At 38.0% G+C, this 25,555-nt stretch overlaps 1 protein-coding gene across 2 annotated transcripts in view; it reads left to right on the top strand.

Annotated features, from left to right (window-relative positions):
• Positions 1-22,142, top strand: part of BANP (BTG3 associated nuclear protein) — a 125,140-nt gene extending 102,998 nt beyond the window's left edge. For both annotated transcript variants that reach the window (XM_083870032.1, XM_083870031.1), the window contains exons 12-13: positions 16,412-16,555; positions 21,319-22,142. In XM_083870032.1, coding sequence (XP_083726158.1) covers positions 16,412-16,555; positions 21,319-21,390 — 216 coding nt within the window. In that variant the 3' untranslated portion in view covers positions 21,391-22,142. The remainder of the gene's footprint in view (positions 1-16,411; positions 16,556-21,318) is intronic.
• The last annotated feature ends 3,413 nt before the right edge of the window (positions 22,143-25,555 follow it).

Raw genomic sequence — 25,555 nt, 5'->3', positions numbered from 1 at the left:
AAGAATTCTGGGAGTGGGATTGAGTTTCTTTCCTTTGGAAATTCTGCTCAAGGCTTTGAAATACTCTCATTTTATTTTTTTTTTTTTTTTTGCATTTGTCATTTATGTTTTCTCTTCGTTTTCTCTTTAAAAGAATTCTGGGAGTGGGATTGAAAAAATTCTTTGAAAATTCTGCTCAAGGCTTTGAAATCCTCTCTCATTTTATTTTTTTCCTTTTGTGTTTTCATTTTCCCCTTTAAAGGAATTGTGGGAGTGGGATTGAGTGCCTTTCCTTTGGAAATTCTGCTCAAGACTGAAATCCTCTCTCCTTTTACTTGCTTTGCATTTTTCATTGTGGTGTTTCCCCAGCTTATCCCACAAAATTCTTCCTTTTCCACTGGAAAACAAAACCCCACCAAACCCTCCTTTAAATTCATTAAAAATTCAACATTTTCCATTAAAAAAAAAAAAAAATTAAAAAAAATAAAAAATCCAGGTGGATTCATTCCATAACAGATCTTTCATAACCTTTTGAGCTCAGCTGGTCCCAGTGGGATCCTCGTCCTCGTGTTTCCGCAAACACGCGGCTCATCCGCGGCCAAATTCCCAAATCTTGGACATTTCCCGGGAACATTCCGTGTCTGGGCAGTTCCCGTTATTTACCTGGGATCGCAGGGACGGGATTACTCAACAATTAAATCACTCATTAGGCAGAGAATTCAAAAAAAAAAATCCCTCCTGGTTTTTTCCGACCAATTTTTGAGGGTCGTTTTGCCACCCCATAAATTAAAATAAAAAATCGACGTGAGATAAAAACTCCTTAAAAAATTCCTCGGTGGAAATTCTTGGCTTTTGATAAAAACTCTGAAGAGAGATTTGAAAACAGGTTGGAAAAAATGACCCTAAAATTTGTTAATCTGATTTTTTTTTTTTTGGCACTTAAAAGTCAAAAAGGACCAACGGACGCGATAATTTAGTGAAGAAATTCGGGAATTGTTCCCTTTTGTTCGCACTGAGCGAGTGAAAACTTGGAAAAATAAAAGGAATTAACAGCTTATTACTCATTTTTCTTCCTGCTTTTTAAGGTTTCTACAGGAGATTTTTATCAAATTCAATCTGAAAAGGAAAAAAAAAATCACCCACCCTTCCCTAAATCAGGATTTTTAACCCTCCTGGCACTTCTCCCTTTGACTCCTCGGTGGCCAAAAAATCCACTTTGTGCTCCAGGATCGGGGCCAGAAATGTTGAAAATGTGGGTCAAGCGTGAGAAATGTATAAAAGAAATGAATTTTTTTTTATTTCCAGGGAATTGATGATGATTTGTACCCTCAGCATCACCCAGGCTCCCTCACCCTTGGGCTTGGTGGGATTTTTATTTTCTTTGGAATAAAATCCTTCCCCGGTTCCCAAGCAGAGAACAAACAGATTGAGACAGAAAAATCCACAATTGTTTGGGTTTTTTTCTGGCTCAAATCTCATTTCCAGCCGCAGGAAAAACAAGAAAATGGATGTTTGCTTTATTTTTTTTTGCCCTTTCTGGTGATAAATATGATTTATTTCAATTTTTCTCGGGATATCTCAGTTATTCCAGTGGAAGGAGAACGTTGCTTTCCCTGCACTATTGGCTGCTGCTCAAGTGGTTTAACTTTGTGCAGAAATAAAGCTTTTTTGCATTTTAAATTAATTATTTTTCTTAATAATTTCCATTTAGAACAAAATGTAATTCCTCAAAATTTTAATTATTCTAATTATTTAAATTGTTTCTACCTCCAGAATTTTTTCCCCACTTTATTTTAAGCCTTAAATCCTCCAAAAATAAATTGAAATTCTCCCTCCTACAGAATTATTTTATACTGATATTTCCTGCACATCACATCAGTGGATTTTCTCAGCTATTTATGAGGATAAAAATCCCATTTTCTGGAGAAAAAAATCCTGGATTTCCCTTCCCATGGAATGAGAGGGTTTTTTATCCCGGATTTTTTGTCAGTGCAGAACCAGCAGCGCTCGGTTGTTTTATTTTTTTTCCTGGAATATTCCCCTGGAATTTTTTATCCTGAAAATCATTTTGGATTTATTTATTTTTAATTTTCTCTCTTAATCCCTTTGGTGGGGTGTCTGTCCCTGCTCTCCTCTTTACTCTTGGATTCCTCATGGATATTTTTCTTTGCTCGTCCCATGTGTTGTATGGAAATATTCCCAGATTTTTTCCCCCAAATAGAATTATTTAGGATTTATCCACCTTAAGTATTTCCATGTGCACCTTTCCCCCTTCCTTTCAGTGTTTGAGCCCTTTGGGGGTTTTATTTGCAGCATCAAAATAATTCCAAATTTCCCTCGTTGGTAAAAAAAGGAGAAATTCCAGATGGGATTTTCCAATGTCAAATTGGATTTTTGTCATTTAATCCTTGCAGTTATTGGTCTGGAGAAGGAATGTTTGTTAGGAATAATAATCTCATTAATTTATAGTTTTGAACATGTTTATTAGTAATAATATCACCTCCTTAATTGATAGTTTTGTTAATTATTGGTGCAGACCTCAGGTGGAATTTATTCCTGATTTACTGTTCCCAACACAGGGTCAAGTACAGAAAGAGCAAAGGGATCCCTCAGTTTCTCTCTCCTGGTTTTTTATTCATTAAAATTCCCATAAAATTCATATAATGACATGGTATTGTATAATATAGATGCCATATTAAATTATATATTATAATTTCTTAGTTAATAGAAAAGAATTCATGTCCTCCAATAGATAACATTGTTATCTGTTATTTCTATTGAAAACAGATATTATTCTATATAGTACAATAAATTATATTATAATTTTATATAGTATATAGAATAAATATTATATAGAAGAAATATTACATAGAATAAATATTTTATATAATAAATATTATATAATAAATATTATAATATAATATATTACATTCTTACATATATTCTATATAATATATTATATATAATATGTATTATATATTATATATATTATATATTATATATTATATATTATATGATATCTATGATATACATTATATATTATATATATTATATATAATATTATATATAGTATATATTATATATTATATATTATATAATATATATAATATAATATATATTTTATACAATATAATATACTATAATATAGATATACTATATATATACTATGTATACTAAATAAAAATTAAAATAAAAAATAAAAAATTAAAACAAAAATATATATCATATATACCAATAGAACAATACTATTTATTGTATTATATAATAATATATTCTATCTATTATATTATATATATTATATTATATTATATATATTATATATAATTATATATTATATAAAATTATATATAATATATTATATATTATATATAATTATATATATTATATATCATATATATATAATATATCTATTATATTATATTATATTATACATTTTATATTTATATATATATAACCATTTCCCTGTGTCCCAACACTTTGGAAATCCCTTTCAGGAATTTCAGCAGCAGCAGCTTTTTCATGGAATAAGATCTGGAATATTTAAATCCTGGAGCTCTCAAAGAGACTCTTTATAACTAAAACTGGCCATGGGGGGGACTCTGGGAATGTCCCCAAATTTTGGGAATTATTCCAGTGGCAGAAATGGAAAATGCTGCAGGGAGAGGGGAAATGTCAGGAGTTGTCAGAGGTTCAGATTAAATCATTCCCATTGTGAGCTCACCCCAGAAAAGCTGATTTTCCCCTGGAATTCCCCCCTGACATTTGGGATGTGTCAATGTTCATGTTCAGTGGGTCAGGAATTCCAGCGGGGAAAACAGGGCCTGGGATTGTTCCCAGGGAACTCCAGTTCACATCAGCTCCTCACCAGGCTGGAGAAGGAAAATCCCTTTAAAATACAGATTTGGGGTTCAGGAGCAGCCTGGGCAGGGCAGGGCAGGGGTTTGTTCCTATAAAATCTGGGAATGTGGATTTGGGGATCTGCAGGAGCTCCAGAATTCCAGACCCTCCTCCAGCTCCTGCTCCATCTCTCTGGACTGGGATTACCCCCTGATCAGTCACATCCAGGCTGAAAATGAGCAGAAATTTTTAATTTCCATTGATTTGGAACATGACATTTCTCACAATCAGAGACTCCCAAACCTTTTAAAAGTAACCCCTGCTTAAAAATCTCATTTAAAATCTTAAAATATCATTTAAAACCTAATTTTTAACTCTTATCACTCTTCTTATAACACTGCCCAGCCATTATTTATTTCTAGTTTTAGGACAGATAATTCCTAAAGATTTTTAATCTGACTGCGCATAAAAAAAGAGGAAAAAAAGAATTAAATTGATCTTTTTTTTCAGTGTTGTTTCATGCCTTATCTCCTCTGTGGCTTATTTACTGTACAGTGCCTTTCTTTGTGCTTTGTGTGATCCGATTCCTCAGTGATATATTCAGGAAAAAAAAAAAACCTCCAAGTAGGTAAATAAAAGGATCAGAGGGAATTTCTTGGTCAGCTGAAAATCTCCTTGGAGAGTCTTTTATCCTTTTCTTTCCTGTGCTTTTATCTCCTTGTTATGACAAAAGCTTAAATAGCACTTACAGCCTCCTTCTCCTTAAATCCCATTTCTCTTTTCTCCTTTAAAAGTGTGAAATTTGGATTTAAGGGGCTTTGGGAAGTGATTTTTTTAAGGGATGAAGTTTGGAGTTGTTCCATCCCGGCAGGATCCGAGCCCAGGTTGGTCCAGAGGGAAATGTTGGGACCAGGAGGAGAAAAGGCTGAAAAAACACCTCAAATTCACAGCAGAAAATGGGAATTAAGGGGGAAATATTCCCAGAATTTCCCTGGGAATTGGGAATTCAGTGGGGGAAATATCCCTAGAATTTCCTTAGGAACTGGGAATTCAGGGAGAAAATATTCCTAGAATTTCCTGAGGAATTGGGAATTCAGTGGGGAAATATTCCCAGAATTTCCTGAGGAATTGGGAATTAAGTGGAGAAACATTCCCAGAATTTCCTTGGGAATTTAGGGGGGAAAATATTCCCAGAATTTCCTTAGGAATTGAGAATTTAGGGGGGGAAATATTCCCAGAATTTCCTTGGGAACTGGGAATTCAGCAGGGAAATTGTCCCAGAATTTCCTGAGGAATTGGGAATTCAGGGAGAAAATATTCCCAGAATTTCCTTAGGAAATGGGAATTCAGTGGAGGAAATATTTTCCTTAGGAAGTGAGAATTCAGGGAAGAAATATCCCCAGAATTTCCTGGGGAATTGGGAATTCAGTGGGGAAAATATTCCCAAAATTTCATTAGGAATTGGGGATTCAGTGGGGGAGGTATCCCCATAATTTTCTTTGGAACTGGGAATTCAGGGGAGGAATATTCCCAGAATTTCATTAGGAATTGGGAATTCAGCAGGGAAATTGTTCCAGAATTTTCTTATGAACTGGGAATTCAGTGGAGGAAATATTTTCCTTAGGTAGTGGGAATTCAGGGAAGAAATATTCCCAGAATTTCCTTAGGAACTGGGAATTCAGTGGGGGAAATATTCCCAGAATTTCCCTGGGAACTGGGAATGTCACCAGGGTCACTCTGGCTCTCTCCCTGATCTCCTTTTGCTGAACTTTCCCACTTTTTGCATCATTTTTAAGTAAAAACAACCCCCAACCCCAGCATGTTCCATGTTAGAAATAAAAAAAACTGCTTTTTTATGAGCACGAGCTCGATGGAATCTCACACAAACGGGATTTTGGCATTTTGCGCTCCCAAGGCAACGTCTGGATCCATGTGAGGGCTGGAAATGCTCTCATTTGGATCAGACTCCAACAAGGCCAAATGTGGGTGGGTTTTGATTTTTATTATTATTTTTATTTTTTTTTTCCTCCAATGCTGAACCCATTTCCAGCCTTTCCTCATCTCCACGAACAGCCAGACACGGTCAGGCTCAGGATGTGTGAAGGAAAAAAAAAAAATAAAATAAAAATCCACTCATCTAAATCAAAATAATTCATCCCTTAATGGGCTGGGAGGAGGAAGAACTTCCCCTGACACTCTCAAAACTCTTTCCCCATCCCACAAATCCCTGTCAGGAGCTCTCTGTGCTCCTTTCCCCCTGCACAGCTTTTTGGGATAAACCTTATCAGGTTATCACTTTTATTGCTGCCCCACTCCTGATGGATGTTGGGGCCACCAAAGCTGCCAAGAAATGATGGTTTTTATAGGATTATTCCATTTATTCATTCCATTTGTCCAGCATTTTTTTTTTCTTTCTCTCTCTACTCCAATAGCTGGAGTGTCTTAAGAATTAAATAAATTTCTTCTCAGACTTCCCTACTAAGAATTAAAAAATTTCTTCTCAGACTTCCCTACTAAGAATTAAAAAATTTCTTCCCAGACTTCCCTCTTAAGAATTAAAAAATTTCTTCCCAGACTTCCTTACTAAGAATTAAAATTTTTTTTCCCAGACTTCCCTACCAAGAATTAAATAATTTCTTCCCAGACTTCCCTTCTAAGAATTAAAAAATTTCTTCCCAGGCTTCCCAGACAGAGGGAAATTTGGGGTTTTGGAGGGAGAAGATCCCCCAGCAGCTCAGGGAACATTCTGTGTTTGCTGCTTGGAGAAAAGCACATTTTTCCTTTCAAAACTGATGGGTTGATTATGAAAAATCAGGCATTTTAACCTCCTGAAAGTGGATTTTCTCCAGCTCTGGTGAGATTTAGTTCCACTTCCCACTCGTGTGGCCACACAGGACCAGCTTTGGGGTGGTTTTCCCCCTTTTTCTCTTCTTTGAGATGAAATTTCAGTGGGTAAAACACGAGCAATTGCTGAGCACAGCTCTGTGCTCCCAGCCTTTCTTTGAGGTTCTGTCCTTGTTTTACATGATCCCAGCTGGGTATTAAAGTGAGAACTCCAGAACTGGCAAAAGCAGATGTGAACTCAGAGAAAACAACTGGATTTGAGGTCCAGAGCTCTCCTTCAAATTCACACTGCAGGGGAAAAAAAAATTAAAAAAAAATAAAAATAAAATAAAATGGAGAGGGCTTCCAAAAAAAAAATGCCTTTTTCAAACATGCAAATGACGCTGGGAAAGTTTAACATGTATGCAAATCTAATCTGGAGAGGGGAATTAAAGACCTTTGGCTGGCCTGGAGGCTCAGCTGGTAGCAAAATAGAAATTCAATTTATTGCTGGATGGGAGAGAGAGGTTCAAACACGGGCCAGGGGATGGCTGGGAGCTCCACGTAGGTGAAATTTGGAGCTCTACAGCAAAGCCAGGCCTTCAGAGATGAGCTGCTCCTTGTAATTCCATCTTCTCCGTGTGTTTGGAGTGGAAAAATGAGCACAAAGGGTGAGCAGAGCACAGAACTCAGAGAGCCCAGCAAGGGTAAAACTGCCCTGACAACTCACATATGGTTGGAGTTTAATCCACGGGGGAGAACAGGCTCTCCACGCCTGTGCCAATTGTTTTCCACCCCCAAAGCAAAGAGATTTTAATGATTTATAGCAGAACGGGGTGGATGTGTTACCTAATGGCTTTAGAATGATTCGATGCAGTTTTTTCGCAGCGATGCAGGAAGTGCAGTGGATAAACAAATCTCTTCTTATTCCTCTTTGTTCCCTGTTTGAAATGGGGTTTTGGTGCTTTGCTGAAATCCTCATTTCTCTGGGAGTGCTTTCCCTTGGAAGCAGAAAAAAAAAAAAATAATAATAATAAAAAAATTAAAAATCCCTCCCTTATTTGTGGAATGTCATTGGCAAATCCTGTTTTTTTGAAGGATTCGTACAATTCTTACATGTCACACTACTGCCTTCAACTTGAGACAAGTCCATAAAGGGGGAAATTAATTCAGGGAATCACAAATTCATGTGCAAAAATGGGAAAGCATTTGTTCCCCGTTTGAAATGGGGTTTTGGTGCTTTGCTGAAATCCTCATTTCTCTGGGAGCGCTTTCCCTTGCAAGCAGGAAAAAAAAAAAAAAATAATTAAAAATCCCTCCCAGAAAAAGGATTTTATTTGTGGAATGTCATTGGCAAATCCTGTTTTTTTGAAGGATTCGTACAATTCTTACACATCAAGCTACTGCCTTCAACTTGAGACAAGTCAAGGGGGAAATTAATAATAAATAAAGGGGGATATTAATTCAGGGAATCACAAATTCATGTGCAAAACTGGGAAAGCATTTGTTCCCTGTTTGAAACGGGGTTTTGGTGCTTTGCTGAAATCCTCATTTCTCTGGGAGTGCTTTCCCTTGGAAGCAGAAAAAAAAATAATAATAATAATAATAAAAAAATTAAAAATCCCTCCCTTATTTGTGGAATGTCATTGGCAAATCCTGTTTTTTTGAAGGATTCGTACAATTCTTACATGTCTACTGGCTTCAACTTGAGACAAGTCCATAAAGGGGGAAATTAATTCAGGGAATCACAAATTCATGTGCAAAAATGGGAAAGCATTTGTTCCCCGTTTGAAATGGGACTTTGGTGCTTTGCTGAAATTCTCATTTCTCTGGGAGTGCTTTCCCTTGCAAGCAGGAAAAAATAAATAAAAAAAAATTAAAAATCCCTCCCATAATAAGGATTTTATTTGTGGAATGTCATTGGCAAATCCCATTTTTTTTTTAAGGATTTGTACAATACATGTCAGGCTATTGGCTTCAACTTTAGACAAGTCAAGGGGGAAATTAATAATAAATAAAGGGGGAAATTAATTCAGGGAATCACAAATTCATGTGCAAAACTGGGAAAGCGTTTGTTCCCCGTTTGAAACAGGATTTTGGTGCTTTGCTGAAATCCTCATTTCTCTGGGAGTGCTTTCCCCTGCAAGCAGAAAAAAAAAAATAAAAAAAAATTAAAAATCCCTCCCATAATAAGGATTTTATTTGTGGAATGTCATTGGCAAATCCCATTTTTTGAAGGATTCGTACAATTCTTACACATCAAGCTACTGCCTTCAACTTGAGACAAGTCCATAAAGGGGGAAATTAATAATAAATAAAGGGGGATATTAATTCAGGGAATCACAAATTCATGTGCAAAACTGGGAAAGCATTTGTTCCCCGTTTGAAATGGGACTTTGGTGCTTTGCTGAAATTCTCATTTCTCTGGGAGTGCTTTCCCCTGCAAGCAGGAAAAAAAAAAAATTAAAAAAAATTTTAAAAATCCCTCCCAGAAAAAGGATTTTATTTGTGGAATGTCATTGGCAAATCCCGTTTTTTTGAAGGATTTGTACAATACATGTCAGGCTATTGGCTTCAACTTGAGACAAGTCAAGGGGGAAATTAATAATAAATAAAAGGGGGATATTAATTCAGGGAATCACAAATTCATGTGCAAAAATGGGAAAGCATTTGTTCCCCGTTTGAAATGGGGTTTTGATGCTCTGCTGAAATCCTCATTTCTCTGGGAGTGCTTTCCCCTGCAAGCAGAAAAAAATAAATAAAAAAAAAAATTAAAAATCCCTCCCATAATAAGGATTTTATTTGTGGAATGTCATTGGCAAATCCCATTTTTTTGAAGGATTTGTACAATACATGTCAGGCTATTGGCTTCAACTTGAGACAAGTCAAGGGGGAAATTAATTCAGGGAATCACAAATTCATGTGCAAAACTGGGAAAACATCATGTCCAGCCCCAGAAATTGTAGTACACGACTTAATCAAACAAACTGTCACTCTCTGAGGATTCATTGCTATTTTATGGCTGGAAATTAGAAAAAGAACATTGGCATCATTGCAAGTGGGAGAGAAGCACCAACCCCCAAGGTTTTCACCAGGAGATGGGAAATATTTGTCCCTTTGGTGAAAGGGAAACGTGTGGAATTCCAGCAGAAATGAGGTGGATTCAGGTGGAGAAAAGTGAGATAATTCATGGCTTTACCTGTGAGCCCTGCTGGGAAATCACAGATTTGTGCAGCTCTGAGCTTATTAAATCCATCAAAAACCAATATTTTAAAAACGACAGGGGCTGTGTGGAAGAACATCCACTTTCCATGGAGGGAATCCATCAGCTTTCCTAATTGCTTTTCTTCAGGAAAAGGGTTTGGACATCAGAGCTGATTTTCTGGGGAGGGAGATGATGGATCACTTTTAATATTCCAACCCATCTGCTCTGAGTTCTGGTCACTTCCAGAGCCACACTCACCTTGCCCAGTGCCAGTAAATGGCTGGAAATTGGAAAAAGAACATTGGCATCATTGCAAGTGGGAGAGAAGCACAAATCCCCAAGGTTTTCACCAGGAGATGGGAAATATTTGTTCCCTTCCCATGTGAAAGAGAAGCATGTGTGGAATTCCAGCAGAAATGAGGTGCCTTCAGGTGGAGAAAACTGGGATAATTCATGGTTTTACCTGTGAGCCCTGCTGGGAAATCACAGATTTGTGCAGCTCTGAGCTTATTAAATCCATCAAAAACCAATATTTTAAAAACGACAGGAGCTGTGTAGAAGAACATCCACTTTCCATGGAGGGAATCCATCAGCTTTCCTAATTGCTTTTCTTCAGGAAAAGGGTTTGGACATCAGAGATGATTTTCTGGGGGAGGGAGATGATGGATCACTTTTAATATTCCAACCCATCTGCTCCGAGTTCTGGTCACTTCCAGAGCCACACTCACCTTGCCCAGTGCCAGTAATCGAAATTAAATAGATAAAATTTCTGCTCTTTTGGATTCCTTGGACATGAACTTTCCCTAGGAGATAAAAGGCAGGATTAGAGCTGGAGTTGAGTGTTTTAATTCCTTTCCTACCAGTATCCTGAGTGTTTGGAGAAGTGCAGGTGTTCTCTCATCTGGTTTTCATTCCAAGCTTTGCCATATGTTTATTTTTAGCTGAAATTCTGGGATTCATATTCCCCCTCCACATGGAATAACAGGGAGAATTCCTCGTGTTCAGCTCTGTCACTCCTGACAGGAGATTGGGGTGGAAAAGGGAAACTAAAGACACCAGACAGCTCCAGGTGTGGATTCCTTCCCTGTGCAGGAAATCAGGGAACATCTTCCCAAAGGAGTGAGGCTGTTAAAGAGAACAAACCCTGAGAGACCCATTCTGCTCTTTAATTTGGGTCAAATTTCCACTTTTCCTTCTCCTTGGGAATTTTTTTTCCATGAATCATGTCCAGAGCAGGTTTGGTTTTTAATTTTTTTTTTTTTAAATTTTTTTTTTTTTTTTTGGTGCAAGTTTCTATTAAAAACTCATTAATGTAATTCAGGTAATTCTCCAGAGCACTCTTTGCTCCTTTAAACGCTCTTTAATCCTTAGAACTTTCTCCAGCTCCTGATTTATAGCTCAGACTCCTCACTCAGGTTTGTTTGGTTTTTTTTCCTGCCATCCTCCTCCTGCTTTTCCTTTGAAGCCACCACGATGGCTGGAACTCCAGCTGGTGACATCATTCCAGAATCCAAGTGGAGGAGGGAGAAAATTCATTTTCTGCGCAATCCTAGAACTTCTCTGTGTCTCTGTTCTTGTTTTCCCCATCCACATTTCTCCAGTTAATGCCAAGGACAGTAGGAGCAATGTTTCGTTACTCTGGCAACAAAAACCAAACTTTCAGATGTTCTTTTCCTTCTATTTAAAAAAAAAAAAAAAAAAAAATCAAAAAAAAAACCCCAACAAACCCCTCACTGCCAGTTATGATGTAAACATTTACAGCTCCCCCTAAATTAAATCTCTTTCCTTTGTGGAATTGGAGTTGAAATGACCCTTTGGAGGGCAGAGTGAGGGATTGGAGCAGACAGACATTTCCCAGCTGGGTGGGATTTGGGGAGATCCTCAGTGATCTGCTCAGCCTCTCTGGAAGTGGCGTATTTACTGCCAGCCTCATTGCAGGGGATGGGGCTTCTCAGCACCTCTGAGAGGCCAAATCCTCCTCGGAATTTATTTAGGGAAAGATTGGATGCTCTTCCCCTGCTGCAACTGCCTGAAGCCTCCAGGAACATTTCATGGGAAGTGCTGAAAATCCTCCAGCATCTCATTTCTCCTGACTTTTTGTTTTTTAGCAGAATTAATCCCACCAGGAATTCAAGCCCAGGGTGCCATTTCAGTCCATATTGATATTTTTCAGACCAGCAGGGATTTAATTCGAGCCCAGGGTGCTGTTTTAACCCACACTGACATTTTTCAGACCAGCAGGGATTTAATTCGAGCCCAGGGTGCTGTTTTAACCCACACTGACATTTTTCAGACCAGCAGGGATTTAATTTGAGCCCAGGGTGCTGTTTCAATCCACACTGACATTTGAGAGATTTGCCACACTGGGATGGAGAGGGAGCCATTCCTGCAGGAATGAGGGATCCTCTCTCTCCCTCTTGTCTCTGTTGTGGCTCTCCAGCAGATTTCCCACCAGGCAGAGGTTGTGATTCACCCTCAGCTCTTTGGAATGATTTCCCCCAGTGCTGGTCACTTGTAGGACTGTCCATCACCCTCCTGTGACTCTTTCCTTGAGCTCCACTTCAGGAAAAATTCCCTGACACTGGAATATTTTTTTCTCTGGATTATCCAGCCATTACTCAGTTGTACATTGAATAAAACCCAACAATAACATTCTGCTGGAGAAGAAACCCCATTTTAGCCAAAGGCTTCTTTAGTATCACTCAAAACAGCAAATTATCACAGAGATCTGGAATTGCCCACTCCTGAAAACTCTTCCTTGGGGAAGCAGCTCCGTGGATTTTTTGCTGTTCTTGCTGCTGACACTGAACCATTTCTGCACAAATTTTTGGATTTGGGGCCTCCTGAGGGACCTTAAAGCTCACCCAGTGCCAGCCCTGCCATGGGACACATCCCACTGTCCCAGGTTGCTCCAAGCCCCATCCAGGGGACAATTCCAGGGATGGAGAAACCAGAAATTCTCTGGGAATTCCATTCCAGCACCTCATCACTCTCACAGGGAGGAATTTTTCCCAATATCCCACTTTATCCCTGCCCTCCCTGTTTCCTGTCCCTCCATCCTTTGTCCAAAGTCTTTCCCCATTTTTCTTGGAGCCCCTTCAGGCACTGCAAGGTCACAGTTTGAAGCTTCTCCAAGCTGAGCAATCCCAGTTTTTCCATGTTTTCCCATAGAAAAGGTGCTCCATCCCTCTGGAGTGCAGATTTTTTTTGGGAAAATCCATCAGGTAACTCCAGGCCCATCCTGAGGAGTTTTCCCTCGGAGCAGGAGATGAGTCAGAGGAATTTCCAGATTTCCTTTCTTCCCAAATATCCCCCAGAATTTGATACAGGGGATGAGATGAGGTAATTTCTACTGAAATTCCATCTGCGCTCCAACTGCCAATTCATTATAATTATACAATTATACATATTATATATATATTATATATATAATTATATATAAATATATTTATATATATATAATTATATATATATTATATATATTATATATATTTTATATATATAAAATTATATAATATAATTATAATTATAGAATTATCATTAACCTTTGCACGTGTGCTGCTCTCAAGTGGATTTTCAATGGAAATCTGTTTGGATTTGATGCATTTGACATCATTTTTCAGGTCCTGGACTCCTCCCTGTCAGAAATCAAAGCAAATCCAGAGTTTCCCATCCCTCCTCTCGCTCCACCAGGAGGAAAAGGGACATTTTGGGGACATTGAGGTGACACAGTGGCTGCAGGTCGTGTTCCTTGGGAAGGGAATCTTGGATTTCTTGGAAAGCAGCTGGGATGGTTTATTCCTCTTATACAATCCCTGCACAAGAGGAATAATGTCCCTGCTAAAATAATAATAATAATAATAATAATAATAATAATAATAATAATTTTAAAATAATAATTTAAAAAATAATTATAAAAATAAAAACTTAAAAATAATAATGTAAAAATAATAATTTATAAATAATAATTAAAAATAATAATGTTAAAATAATAATGTTAAAATAATAATTTAAAAATAATAATTAAAAATAATAGATTAGAAATAATAATTAGAAAAATAATAAATTAAAAATAATAATTTAAAAATAATAAATTAAAAATAATAGTTTTAAAAATAATAAATTAAAAATAATAATTTAAAAATAATAATTTAAAAATAATAGTTTTAAAAATAATAAATTAAAAATAATAATTTAAAAATAATAAATTAAAGATAGTAAATTAAAAATAATAAATTAAAAATAATAATTTAAAAATAATAATTTAAAATAATAATTTAGAAATAATTTAAAGATAATAATTTTAAAATAATAATTTAAAAATATTAAATTAAAAATAATAATTTAAATATAATAAATTAAAAATAATAGATTAAAAATAATAATGCCCCTGCTAAAAACACACTCTAGAATTCTCTTTTTTTTGCTCTCTCCCCACTCCACGGAACTAAAATCAGCTTTTCTTTTCACTGCCTGTGATTTTGGGGAATTTCCAGGAGGTGCTCCCCGTCCTATGGCCCTGCAGGGGGTTCCCTAATGAAGCTTTGACAGATTTAAAGTCACTTTTCTCACACAATTCCACTCAGCACTCCCAGAAATGCTCAGCAGGGACACTTCCCCCTCTCCCAAACGCTTTGATTTATTCTGAATTTATTTTCATATCGGCTCATTTTCATGTCAGGGAAGAAATAACAAATTTAGGTACAAATTATTGTTGGGGATGGGGTGGACTCTGAGGAAGCAGCTCATGAAATTCCCATTAAAACCCTCACTTTAAATCTTTTTATTTTGTTTTATTTTTATTTTCAGAGCAATTAATTGAGATATTAATAGGAATAAAGCACCTGAAAAGTTATTGGAATGAGATTTTCTGCAGAACTTTTATCCCACAATTCTATATTTCCTTCTTGTTGGAATATTTGAGCCACTAAATGAATGTTTTGCTGGCACTAAATGCAGGAGATGGTTTTAGTTTAAAAACTCCAAAAGTTTCAGAGTGAAAAAGAATCAGGGAGAGGGAGTTATCTCTTTGAAGAGAACTCTTATCAGCAGAGCTTCTTATCATTTGGAGGAGCTGTGTTTGTCATTTGAATGTGTTTGGACATCAGGATTTTCAGTTTCCAGAAACATCCCCTCGCTCTGGGATTCCAAACTTCACTTTGGTTTAAAGAAACATCATCTTTTATTGCATTCCTGCTGCAGAAATGGGGAAAAAATGGGAAAAAAAGGCACCAAAATCCCCAAAAATCTTATTTTTGAGGTTTTTATAGGTAGGCAAATACATGTGTTTGATCAGATTAATAAAAGAGATCACGACTGTAGCAAGAATGGTTCAAAAATGGAGTTTAGAAGGTTCAAAATGTGGGGTTTGGAGGGTTCAAAAATGGGGTTTAGAAGGTTCAAAATGTGGGGTTTGGAGGGTTTAAAAATGAGGTTTAGAAGGTTCAAAATGTGGGGTTTGGAGGGTTCAAAAATGGGGTTTAGAAGGTTCAAAATGTGGGGTTTGGAGGGTTCAAAAATGGGGTTTAGAAGGTTCAAAATGTGGGGTTTGGAGGGTTCAAAAATGGGGTTTAGAAGGTTCAAAATGTGGGGTTTAGAGAGTTCAAAAATGGGGTTTAGAGGGCTCATAAAAGTACGGTTAGGTGACTTCACACTCTGCTGTATCAGAGACATTTATTAAATATCCTTTCTATTGCATCAGTTTGATGAATATTCATATTTTTCCATAAACCAGTTTCCATATTCCAGGAACTGTTTTGCAGGCCCCTCCTTGGGTTTGCCTTTTTAGAGCATTTGTGTTTCTTGGCTGTGTCTTCATTGTCACCTCCAGCTCGGGCCTTGGTCCAGACTTTCTTCAGATGGGAGATGCTGATCGTTGGTGTATCAATAATCAATAGCAGGGTCTTCTTTACTTGTCCACTGGATGTTATTTTGATTAAACAGACAGTTTGAGTTAATTTTATCAATAGCAAGGTTTTCTTTACCTGTTCACTGGATGTTATTTTGATTAAACAGACAGTTTAAGCTTATTTTATCAATAGCAGAGTCTTCTTTCCATGTTCCCAGGATGTTATTTTGATTAATCAGACAGTTTAAGTATATTTTATCAATAACAGGGTCTTCTTTACATGTTCATTGGATGTTATTTTGATTAAAGAGACAGTTTAAGTTAATTTTATCAATAGCAGAGTCTTCTTTCCATGTTCACTGGATGTTATCCTGACCAAACAGACAGTTTAAGCAACTACTATATCAACTACTAATTTTCTTTACTGTAGCAGAAATAAAAAACTTATATCCTTACTACAGTGTTATTAATCATACAGCACACATCTTGCGAAAAGCCAATTTTATAATCTATAATTTGTAACAATTTATAATTTATAATTTGTAACAATTCTGATTGTGATGGAGTGAATTGTACCGCGTGTAGCATCTCACCCTTGGCATGAGGCTGCAAATGGTATTAAAATCAAGTGGTGTAAAAGGTTAAAATGCCTCTGAGGGTGATAAAAAGGGCTAAGCCAGTGTCCATGCCAGCCCTGAGTGTGTGTTTTCCCTCCCCAGGTGCTGCAGGGGGCCCAGCTGATCGCCGTGGCCTCGGCCGAGCCGGCGGCGGGGGGTGTGGACGGGTCCCCCCTGCAGGGCAGTGACATCCAGGTGCAGTACGTGCAGCTGACCCCTGTCACTGACCACGCTGCTGCTGGACAGGTATGGAGCCTGCTGGCTGTCCTGCTGTGTGTCCTCATGTGTGTCCTGCTGGGTGTCCTGCTGTGTGTCCTCATGTGTGTCCTGCTGGGTGTCCTGATGTGTGTCCTGCTGTGTGTCCTCATGTGTGTCCTCATGTGTGTCCTCATGTGTGTCCTGCTGTGTGTCCTCATGTGTGTCCTCATGTGTGTCCTCATGTGTGTCCTGCTGTGCTTCCTGCTGCACTGTCTGCTGCACTTCCCTCTGCATGTCCTGCTGCCCTTCCTTCTTCCCTTCCTTCTCCACTTCCTTCTTCCCTTCCTTCTTCCCTTCCTTCTGCACTTCCTGCAGTCCTCCCTTCTGCATGTCCTTCTGTACTTCCTACTCCACTTCCTTCTACACTTGGTCTGCCCTTCCTTCTGCTCTTCCTCCTCCACTTCCTTCTGCACATCCTTCTGCACTTTCTTATCCATTTCCTTCTGCCCTTCCTCCTGCCCTTCCTTCTCCACTTCCTTCTCCATTTCCTTCTGCCCTTCTCCATTTCCTTCTGCACTTCCTTCTCCATTTCCTTCTGCACTTCCTTCTCCTTTTCCTCCTGCACTTTCCTCTCCACTTCCTTCTGCCCTTTCTCCTGTACTTCCTACTCCTCTCTACACTTCCTTCTACACTTGGTCTGCCCTTCTTTCTGCCCTTCCTTCTCCACTTCCTTCTCCACTTCCTTCTCCATTTCATTTTCCATTTCTTTCTGCTCTTCCTTCTCCACTTCCTTCTCCATTTCTTTCTCCACTTCCCTCTGCTCTTCCTTCTCCATTTCCTTCTCCATTTCCTTCTCCACTTCTTTCTCCATTTCTTTCCCCATTTCCTTCCCCACTTCCCTCCATTTCTCCCCTCAATGTGTTTCCCATGCTCAGACCAGCCCTCAGACGTGCTCTGTCTGCCCACAAACACAGGCAGCTCACGATGCTCTTTCCAAACCCGTAAAACCCATCATTTATAATAAAAACATCATTCATTTTTAAAGATAGAAACGATCCTTGACTGCTCCTGTTTTTCTGTGCTTGCTCAGTGCCTCTGGAGAAGTTATTTTTGTCACCTGTGTGTCCTTGAAGGCTGAGAACCATCACAAAGCACCAAAAACGTGGCTCCAATCAGCCCAAAAAGTATTTTCAGACTGAGCTTTCCCCCTTATCCCTGTTCTGACAGCAGTTTTCCAGTTGTTTTGATCAACAGTTGGAAGTGAACACTTGATCCTCTCTTGCCACGAAGGAGGAATTATTGGGGTTTTTTTTTTTTTTTGGTTGGTTTTAATCAGTTTGAACAGCTGCGAATCCGAGGCTTGAAAAAGGTCTGTCATCAGCCTGGAGCTTTGGTGACAGCACCACAAAGTTGATTTAAAACACTTGGAACACGTGTTTTTCTGGTGGTTTTGAAAATCCCACTCCGTGGGCTTCTCCCCCAGGGAAGCCAAGTGCCTGTGGGATTCTCTTTGCCTCAGCACTGCCCTTGGCAGGATTTTGTTTTTAAAGTTCTCTGGACACTGAGGGGGTTGTTTTTTATGGATCCTCCATCGGTGCTGCTCCTGTGGCTTTAATAAACCCAAAACCAACTGGGGATACCCCAAATTGGGAAGGACCCACAAGGATCACGACCCCAAATAAGCCAAGGAGTTCCTCATGCTTTTCCCACTCCAGAATTCCCAGATTTCCCTTCTGTGGGGTTTCTCCCCATGCCTGTGCTCCCTCCTCATCCAGCAGGGTGGAATTCTGGAGCAGGAAGGAATTCTGGAGCAGGAAGGAATTCTGGAGCAGGAAGGATTTCTGGAAGGAATTCTGCAAGGAATTGTGGAGCAGGAAGGAATTCTGGGAGGAATTCTAGAAGGAATTCGGGGAGGAATTCTGGAGCAGGAAGGAATTCAGGATGGAATTTTGGAGCAGGATGGAATTCTGGAAGGAATTCTGGAAGGAATTCTGGAGCAGGAAGGAATTCTGGATGGAATTTTGGAGCAGGATGGAATTCTGGAAGGAATTCTGGAAGGAATTGTGGAGCAGGAAGGAATTCAGCATGGAATTTTGGAGCAGGAAGGAATTCTGCAAGGAATTCTGGAGCAGGATGGAATTCTGGACCCGGAATTCTGGAGAAGGAAGGAATTCTGGATGGAATTCTGGAGCAGGAAGGAATTCAGGATGGAATTCTGGAGGAGGAAGGAATTCTGGAAGGAATTCTGGAGAAGGAAGGAATTCTGGACCCGGAATTCTGGAGAAGGAAGGAATTCTGGATGGAATTCTGGAGCAGGATGGAATTCTGGAAGGAATTCTAGAAGGAATTCTGGAAGGAATTTTGGAGCAGGATGGAATTCTGGAAGGAATTCTGGAGCAGGAATTCTGGAAGGAATTCTGGGAGGGATTCTGGATGGAATTCTGGAGCAGGAAGGAATTCAAGATGGAATTCTGGAGCAGGAATTCTGGAAGGAATTCTGGAAGGAATTTTGGAGCAGGAATTCTGGAGCAGGAAGGAATTCTGGATCAAAATTCCCAAGAGCAGCATCAGCCCCCCCCTGAATTCCTCCGTCTCCAGGAGCACTTTGCACCTTGTTGTTTTTAGTGCTGTGGTTCACCACGGAGCTCCCCAGGGAGGGGAAATGGGGCAGGAAAAAGGGATGGAAGGAAAAATCAAACAAACCCCAAAACAAATCAGGCAATAAAAGATTTCCTCACTTTGCACCCAGTGAAAACTGAGTTGGAGAAACCAAACTTGGGGTTTGTTTTGCTCTGAGTTAAAAAACTTCAGGAGCTTTTTTTTTTTTTTTTTTTTTTTTTTTTTTTTTTTTTTTTTTTGTGGATAAAAATGTGGAATTTTCCTGTGGAGAAGGGAAAAGTCTTCTCTGAGGGAAGGGAAAACCCTCCAAGTGTCACCACCTGGTTCCTGGTCAAGGTGCTGAGACGTTCCCAAGGATTTTTCAGCTCTTTATCAATCAAAACTCATTCAAGTGGAATTTATTTTCCACCTGGCTCGGATTCTGTGCCAATTTGAAACAGCACAAATGTGGATTTATTCCAGATTTCACAACAAGGTACCACTTTCTTGCCTTTTTTTTATTTTTTTTTTCCTGAAATGAATCCCTGCTCTGAGTTCAGCTGGAGCAGAGCAAAAACCACTTTGGATTTTTGTATTTTCAGTTTATTCATTAATGATTTTTTTTGCTTGGCTTCTTTTCATGTTTTGACAGCAGTTTGCAAAGTCTAGAAAATACAGAATATTTGGATTAAAAAAAAAATCTCTGCTCGGGTGCAACGCTGGTGGTAAATTTTGTTAGATTTGGAATAAAAAAAAAAACAACAAACCCACCATCATTCCAAATATAAATCCCTGTAATCCCTTTCAAGTCTGAGCTTGGATCAATATTTGGTGTTGCTGTTGTGCTGATATTTGATAATTCTATTTACTCAATAATTATTTTCCTCTAAATGGGAAAAAAAACTTTGAGGATTATTTATTAATTAATTTATTTATTTTTTAAAAAAAACTTTGTGCTATCCAGTTTAACAATCTCACAGATGTCTTCAGCACCTTGGCATGAATTTATTGAACTTTTAAGCAAAAACAAAACACCCTTCAAATTAAACAGGAAAAAAAAAATAATTCCTGTAGCCAAGGAAGGCAGAGGGAAATAAATTAATTTTTGATGATTTTTAAATCCTTTAATTTGAATAATAAATAAACTGGGGCTGTGTCGTGAAATGTAAAAATTGGGAATTCTGGTGGATTTTCCACCTTTGTGGATTTTTTGGCAGGTTCGAGGCTGGGAGAACAAAGCAGAGCCTCAAATGAGACTTTTTCATCTCCAAAAATCCTTTCAGAGAGAGAGAATTCTGTGAGCAGGGTGTTGCACTGAGCATCCTTTATCAGGGAAAATCCATCAAGGGCAGATCTCTGGAGTGAGGAGGAGTTTAGAGTGAAAAAATCCTGGAATCCTCACCCTGTAATTGGAATTTTATCACCAGGAATTTGGATTTTTTGGATTTTCCCTCCCCAGCCTTGTCCCTGCTGGGCAGAGAGTTTGTAAAGAGAATTTTCTTTGTGCCTTCCTGCTTTTCCTTGGGAGCTGAGGAGGATCTGCAGGAGGAATTGCAGTCGTGCTGTTCTCACTTCACCCAAAATAAGGAAAAAAATCAGCATTTTTAGACTTTTTCCTGCTCCAACTGGGACATTCCAAGGACAAAGCCAAGATGATCCCACTCCCCTCACCCCCAGAACTCCAGATCTCCCTCCTCGTCTTCCCCATGGTCATTTCCAGCTCCAAAATCCCAAAATATCCCCATTGGGATGAGCCTTCCACAGCTTCACTTTGGTGCCAAACTCTGAATTTATTTCCTTTATTTGGAGCTGCTTTTTTATATATATTTTTTTTTCCTGGGAATAATTGCCTCGGTGCCACTCATGATTTTTGTAGATCTTTATCCCAATTGCATTATTTCAGTTTCCTCATTTAGGGCTTCGTGGAGAGTGTTGATGTTATTTTTGGTGCCTTTTGTGAGTTGTGGATTTTCCTCCGGAATTTTTTTCCACTGGCACTCACAAGAACTTTATATTTGTATAATAAATTCACATTTTTTTGGGGGGTTACACCAATAAAAAAAGCACATAAAAAGACATAAAATCAACTTTTCTTCCTCACACTCATCCCTTTTTTAACCCAGATATAAAATCCATTCTTCTCTCTCATCCACCTCTTTTAGCCCAGATAGAAAATTTTGGATTGATTTCCTGTTTCCCCCTTTTTTTTGCAGGGCACTGAGTCCCTTCAATCAGCGATGCAGCCAGAAATGCAGATAGAACACGGAGCCATCCAAATCCAGTGAGAGGAATGAGGATTGCTGGAAAAAAAAAAAAAAAAAAAAACCACAAAAAAAACCTCCCAAACCTCAGAACCTCCAGCCATCACCTGGAATAATTCCAACTTCAATCACCAACTCCTGGCCTTCAAAAAAAAAAAAACCTTAAAAAACCTCAATGGGTTGCACTAAAATCCACTCAGAGAGGACAAAAATAATAATAATAATAATAAAAAAAAACTTTCAGAAGGAGAAGAAGAATTCTCCTGCATCCAAACTGTGAGAATCCATCCATCCGGTCCCTCCTGTGAAAATAAATGGGAATTCTGCAGATATTGGGGGGCATTTCTGCATTTCTGCCCTGCAGGACCTGCTTTGCCACCTAAAGAAAACTCCAGATATTTTTCACTGTTGAAAAATAAAACAAAAAAACAGCCTTTTTTTTTCTTTTTTTTTTTCTTTTTTTTTTTCTTTTTCTTTTTTTTTTTTTTTTTTTTTTTTTTTTAATTTGCTATGGTGTTTATAACAAAAAAAAAAAAAAAACAAACTCAAATATTTAAAAAAAAGGAAAAAAAAAATCCATTTGACAGCAAGTCTTGGCCTTTTGCTGGTGTTTTCTGTTCGGTGTCATGAAAACTGTATTTGCAGGAGACTAACACTTTTGTTTGTACTGTTGCTTAACTACTTTTCTAGGGGGGAAAAAATTGCTTTAAAAAAAAAAAATGCTGTAATTACGCATTTCTAATGAAAAAAAAAAAATAAATGTGTATTTATGAATAGTGCAGCTCTAAGTTGCTCTGCCTTGGGAATGAGGCTGGGGTGGTCGGGCAGGAAAATTGTCCTGGAGGAGCTGGGGATGGATCTAAGGAAGAACCCAACCTCAGACCATTTTATTGTCTAAATTTCCAATCCCAGACCATTTTATTTTCTAAATTCCCAAACTCAAATAATTTTATTGTCTAAATTCCCAATCTTAGACCATTTTGTTGTCTAAATTCTCAATCTCAGACCATTTTATTTTTTGAATTCCCAATCACAGACCATTTTAATTTTTAAATTCCCAATCTCAGATAATTTTATTATCGACATTCTCAATCCCAGATCATTTTATTACCTAAATTCCCAATCTCAAACCCATTTTGTTATCTAAATTCCCAATCTCAGATAATTTTATTACCTACATTCCCAATCTCAGACCATTTTATTTTCTAAATTCCCAATCCCAGGTCATTTTATTGTTTAAATCCCCAATCTCAGACCATTTTATTGCCTAAATTCCCAATCCCAGGTCATTTTATTGTCTAAATCCCCAATCTCAAATAATATTGTTATCTAAATTCCCAATCCCAGACCATTTTATTTTCTAAATTCCCAATCTCAAATAATTTTATTGCCTAAATTCCCAATTTCAGATCATTTTATTGTCTAAATTCCCAATCTCAGACCCATTTTATTATCCAAATTCTCAATCCCAGACCATTTTATTACCTAAATTCCCAATCTCAAATAATTTTACTGTTTATATTCCCAATCTCAGATAATTTTATTACCGACATTCTCAATCCCAGACCATTTTATTGTTTAAATCCCTAATCTCAGATAATTTTATTATCTAAATTCCCAGTCTCAGATAATTTTATTGTCTAAATTCCCAATCTCAAATAATTTTATTGTCTATATTCCCAATCCCAGACCATTTTATTCTCTAAATACCCAATCCCAGACCATTTTATTGTCTAAATTCCCAATCTGTCCATTTTATTACCTACATTCCCAATCTCAGACCATTTTATTTTCTAAATTCCCAATGCAAAAAAAAAAAATAAAATTCGAGAGTTGAGTTTTTCGAGTGTGCAAAATGTCATGAAATAATATTTTATGAAATAATTTTTATGTGATGGGAACAATTCTGAGCTCTCTCCCTTTGAACATCCAAGATCCAGGTGAAATCCTCTTTTCCTCTGAAAATTCTGGGAAATTTAATAGGGATTTTGACAAAGCAGAGTTTGGAAAATAAAGGTTTGGGAAATAGGGTTTGGAAAATAGAGTTTAGAAAATGGAGTTTGGAAAATGGAGTTTGGAAAATAAGTTTGGAAAATAGGGTTTGGAAAAGTAGAGTTTGGAAAATAGAGTTTGAAAATGGGGTTTGGAAAATGGGGTTTGGAAAATAGAGTTTGGAAAATAAGAGTTGGAAAATGGGGTTTGGAAAATAAGGGTATGGAAAATAAGAGTTTGGAAAATAAGATTTAGAAAATAGGGTTTGGAAAATAAGAGTTTGAAAAATAGAGTTTGGAAAGTAGGGTTTGGAAAATAGAGTTTGGAAAATAAGAGTTTGGAAAATAAGTTTGGAAAATGGGGTTTGGAAAATAAGGGTATGGAAAATAGAGTTTGGAAAATAAGATTTAGAAAATAGGGTTTGGAAAATAAGAGTTTGAAAAATAGAGTTTGGAAAGTAGGGTTTGGAAAATAGAGTTTGGAAAATAAGAGTTTGGAAAATGGGGTTTGGAAAATAGAGTTTGGAAAATACTATTTGGAAAATACTGTTTGGAAAATAAGAGTTTGAAAATAGGGTTTGGAAAATAAGTTTGGAAAATGGGGTTTGGAAAATAAGGGTATGGAAAATAGAGTTTGGAAAATAGGATTTAGAAAATAGGGTTTGGAAAATAAGAGTTTGAAAAATAGAGTTTGAAAAATAGAGTTTGGAAAATAGAGTTTGGAAAATAGAGTTTGGAAAATGGGGTTTGGAAAATAAGAGTTGGGAAAATAAGTTTGGAAAATAGAGTTTGGAAAACAGAGTTTGGAAAATGGGGTTTGGAAAATGGAGTTTGGAAAATAGGATTTAGAAAATAGGGTTTGGAAAATAAGTTTGGAAAATAGAGTTTGGAAAACAGAGTTTGGAAAATAGAGTTTGGAAAATAAGAGTTTGGAAAAATGGAGTTTGGAATATAGAGTTTGGAAAATAAGAGTTTAAAATAAATAGGGTTTAGAAAACAGAGTTTGGAAAATAGAGTTTGGAAAATGGGGTTTGGAAAATGGGGTTTGGAAAACAGAGTTTGGAAAATAAGCGAGGGAGGTGCTGCCTTATATTTAATTTCCAGCTGATTTCCCACAGGGTCACTCCCCGTACGTGGCTCATAATTCATTTAACGAATTGATAAACGAGGCACGGCCACAAATCCCGCGTGTTCTAATCCAGCATAACTCGAATTTTTATTTATTTTCTCACCAAAGGAAGGGTTAATCACCCCCCCAGCCTCTGGGAACGCTGTCCCTGGTAAGTGTCGCACTTTCTATAAATTCCTCCTTCTCTTTAGGATTTTTGTTGCCACAGAAGCACAATGGGGACACAAGCACAGCTCTGGAGCTCGGGGTCTGCAGCGGGACGGGAATTTTGGCTGCTCCTCAGCTCCTTTTGGAGTGTTTTTCCTCATTTTTCCTCAGCCTGGGGGATCTGTGAAGAGCTTGGCACCCAAAGACAGCCCTAAAAATAGAGCCAGGCCTGGACGTGTTCATAGTCATGGAGTCATGGGATGGTTTGGGTGGGAAGGGACCTCAAGGATCATCCAAATCCACCCCCAAATCCACACCTTTCTCCATCCCAGGTTATTCCAAACTGGCTTTGGGCACTTCCAGGGATGGAGCAGCCGCAGCTGCTCTGGGAATTCCATTCCAGGACATCCCCACCCTCCTCACAGGGAACAATTCCTTCCCCACATCCATCCATCCATCCCTGCCCTCAGTGGGACAGAGTTGGGAATTTCCATCTGTCCCTCCAATTTGTGAACTCAGAATTTTGTCCTCTTTGCATTTTCCAGCTGAAGTTCAGGAGGAAGTTGGGCTCGGGAGACTCCAACGCTGAGCCAGGGATTCCAGTGAGTGTTCCCTGTCCCTGCTCCCTCTCTGGGGGTTGATCTCCTTGTCCAGGAAATGTCTCCAGGAATTCTGGATTGATCTCCATGTCCAAGAAGTATCTCCAGGAATGCTGGATTGATCTCCATGTCCAGGAATTCTGGATTGATCTCCTTGTCCAGGCAGGAAATGTCTCCAGGAATTCTGGATTGATCTCCTTGTCCAAGAAATATCTCCAGGAATTCTGGATTGATCTCCTTGTCCAGGAAAAATCTCCAGGAATTCTGGATTTATCTCGTCCAGGAAATATCTCCAGGAATGTTGGATTGATCTCCTTGAACAG

This window comes from Zosterops lateralis (genome assembly GCF_965231275.1).
Source record: "Zosterops lateralis genome assembly, chromosome: 12".
NCBI classification, from domain to species: Eukaryota; Metazoa; Chordata; class Aves; order Passeriformes; family Zosteropidae; genus Zosterops; species Zosterops lateralis.
This window is presented reverse-complemented; position numbering and strand designations above follow the sequence as displayed.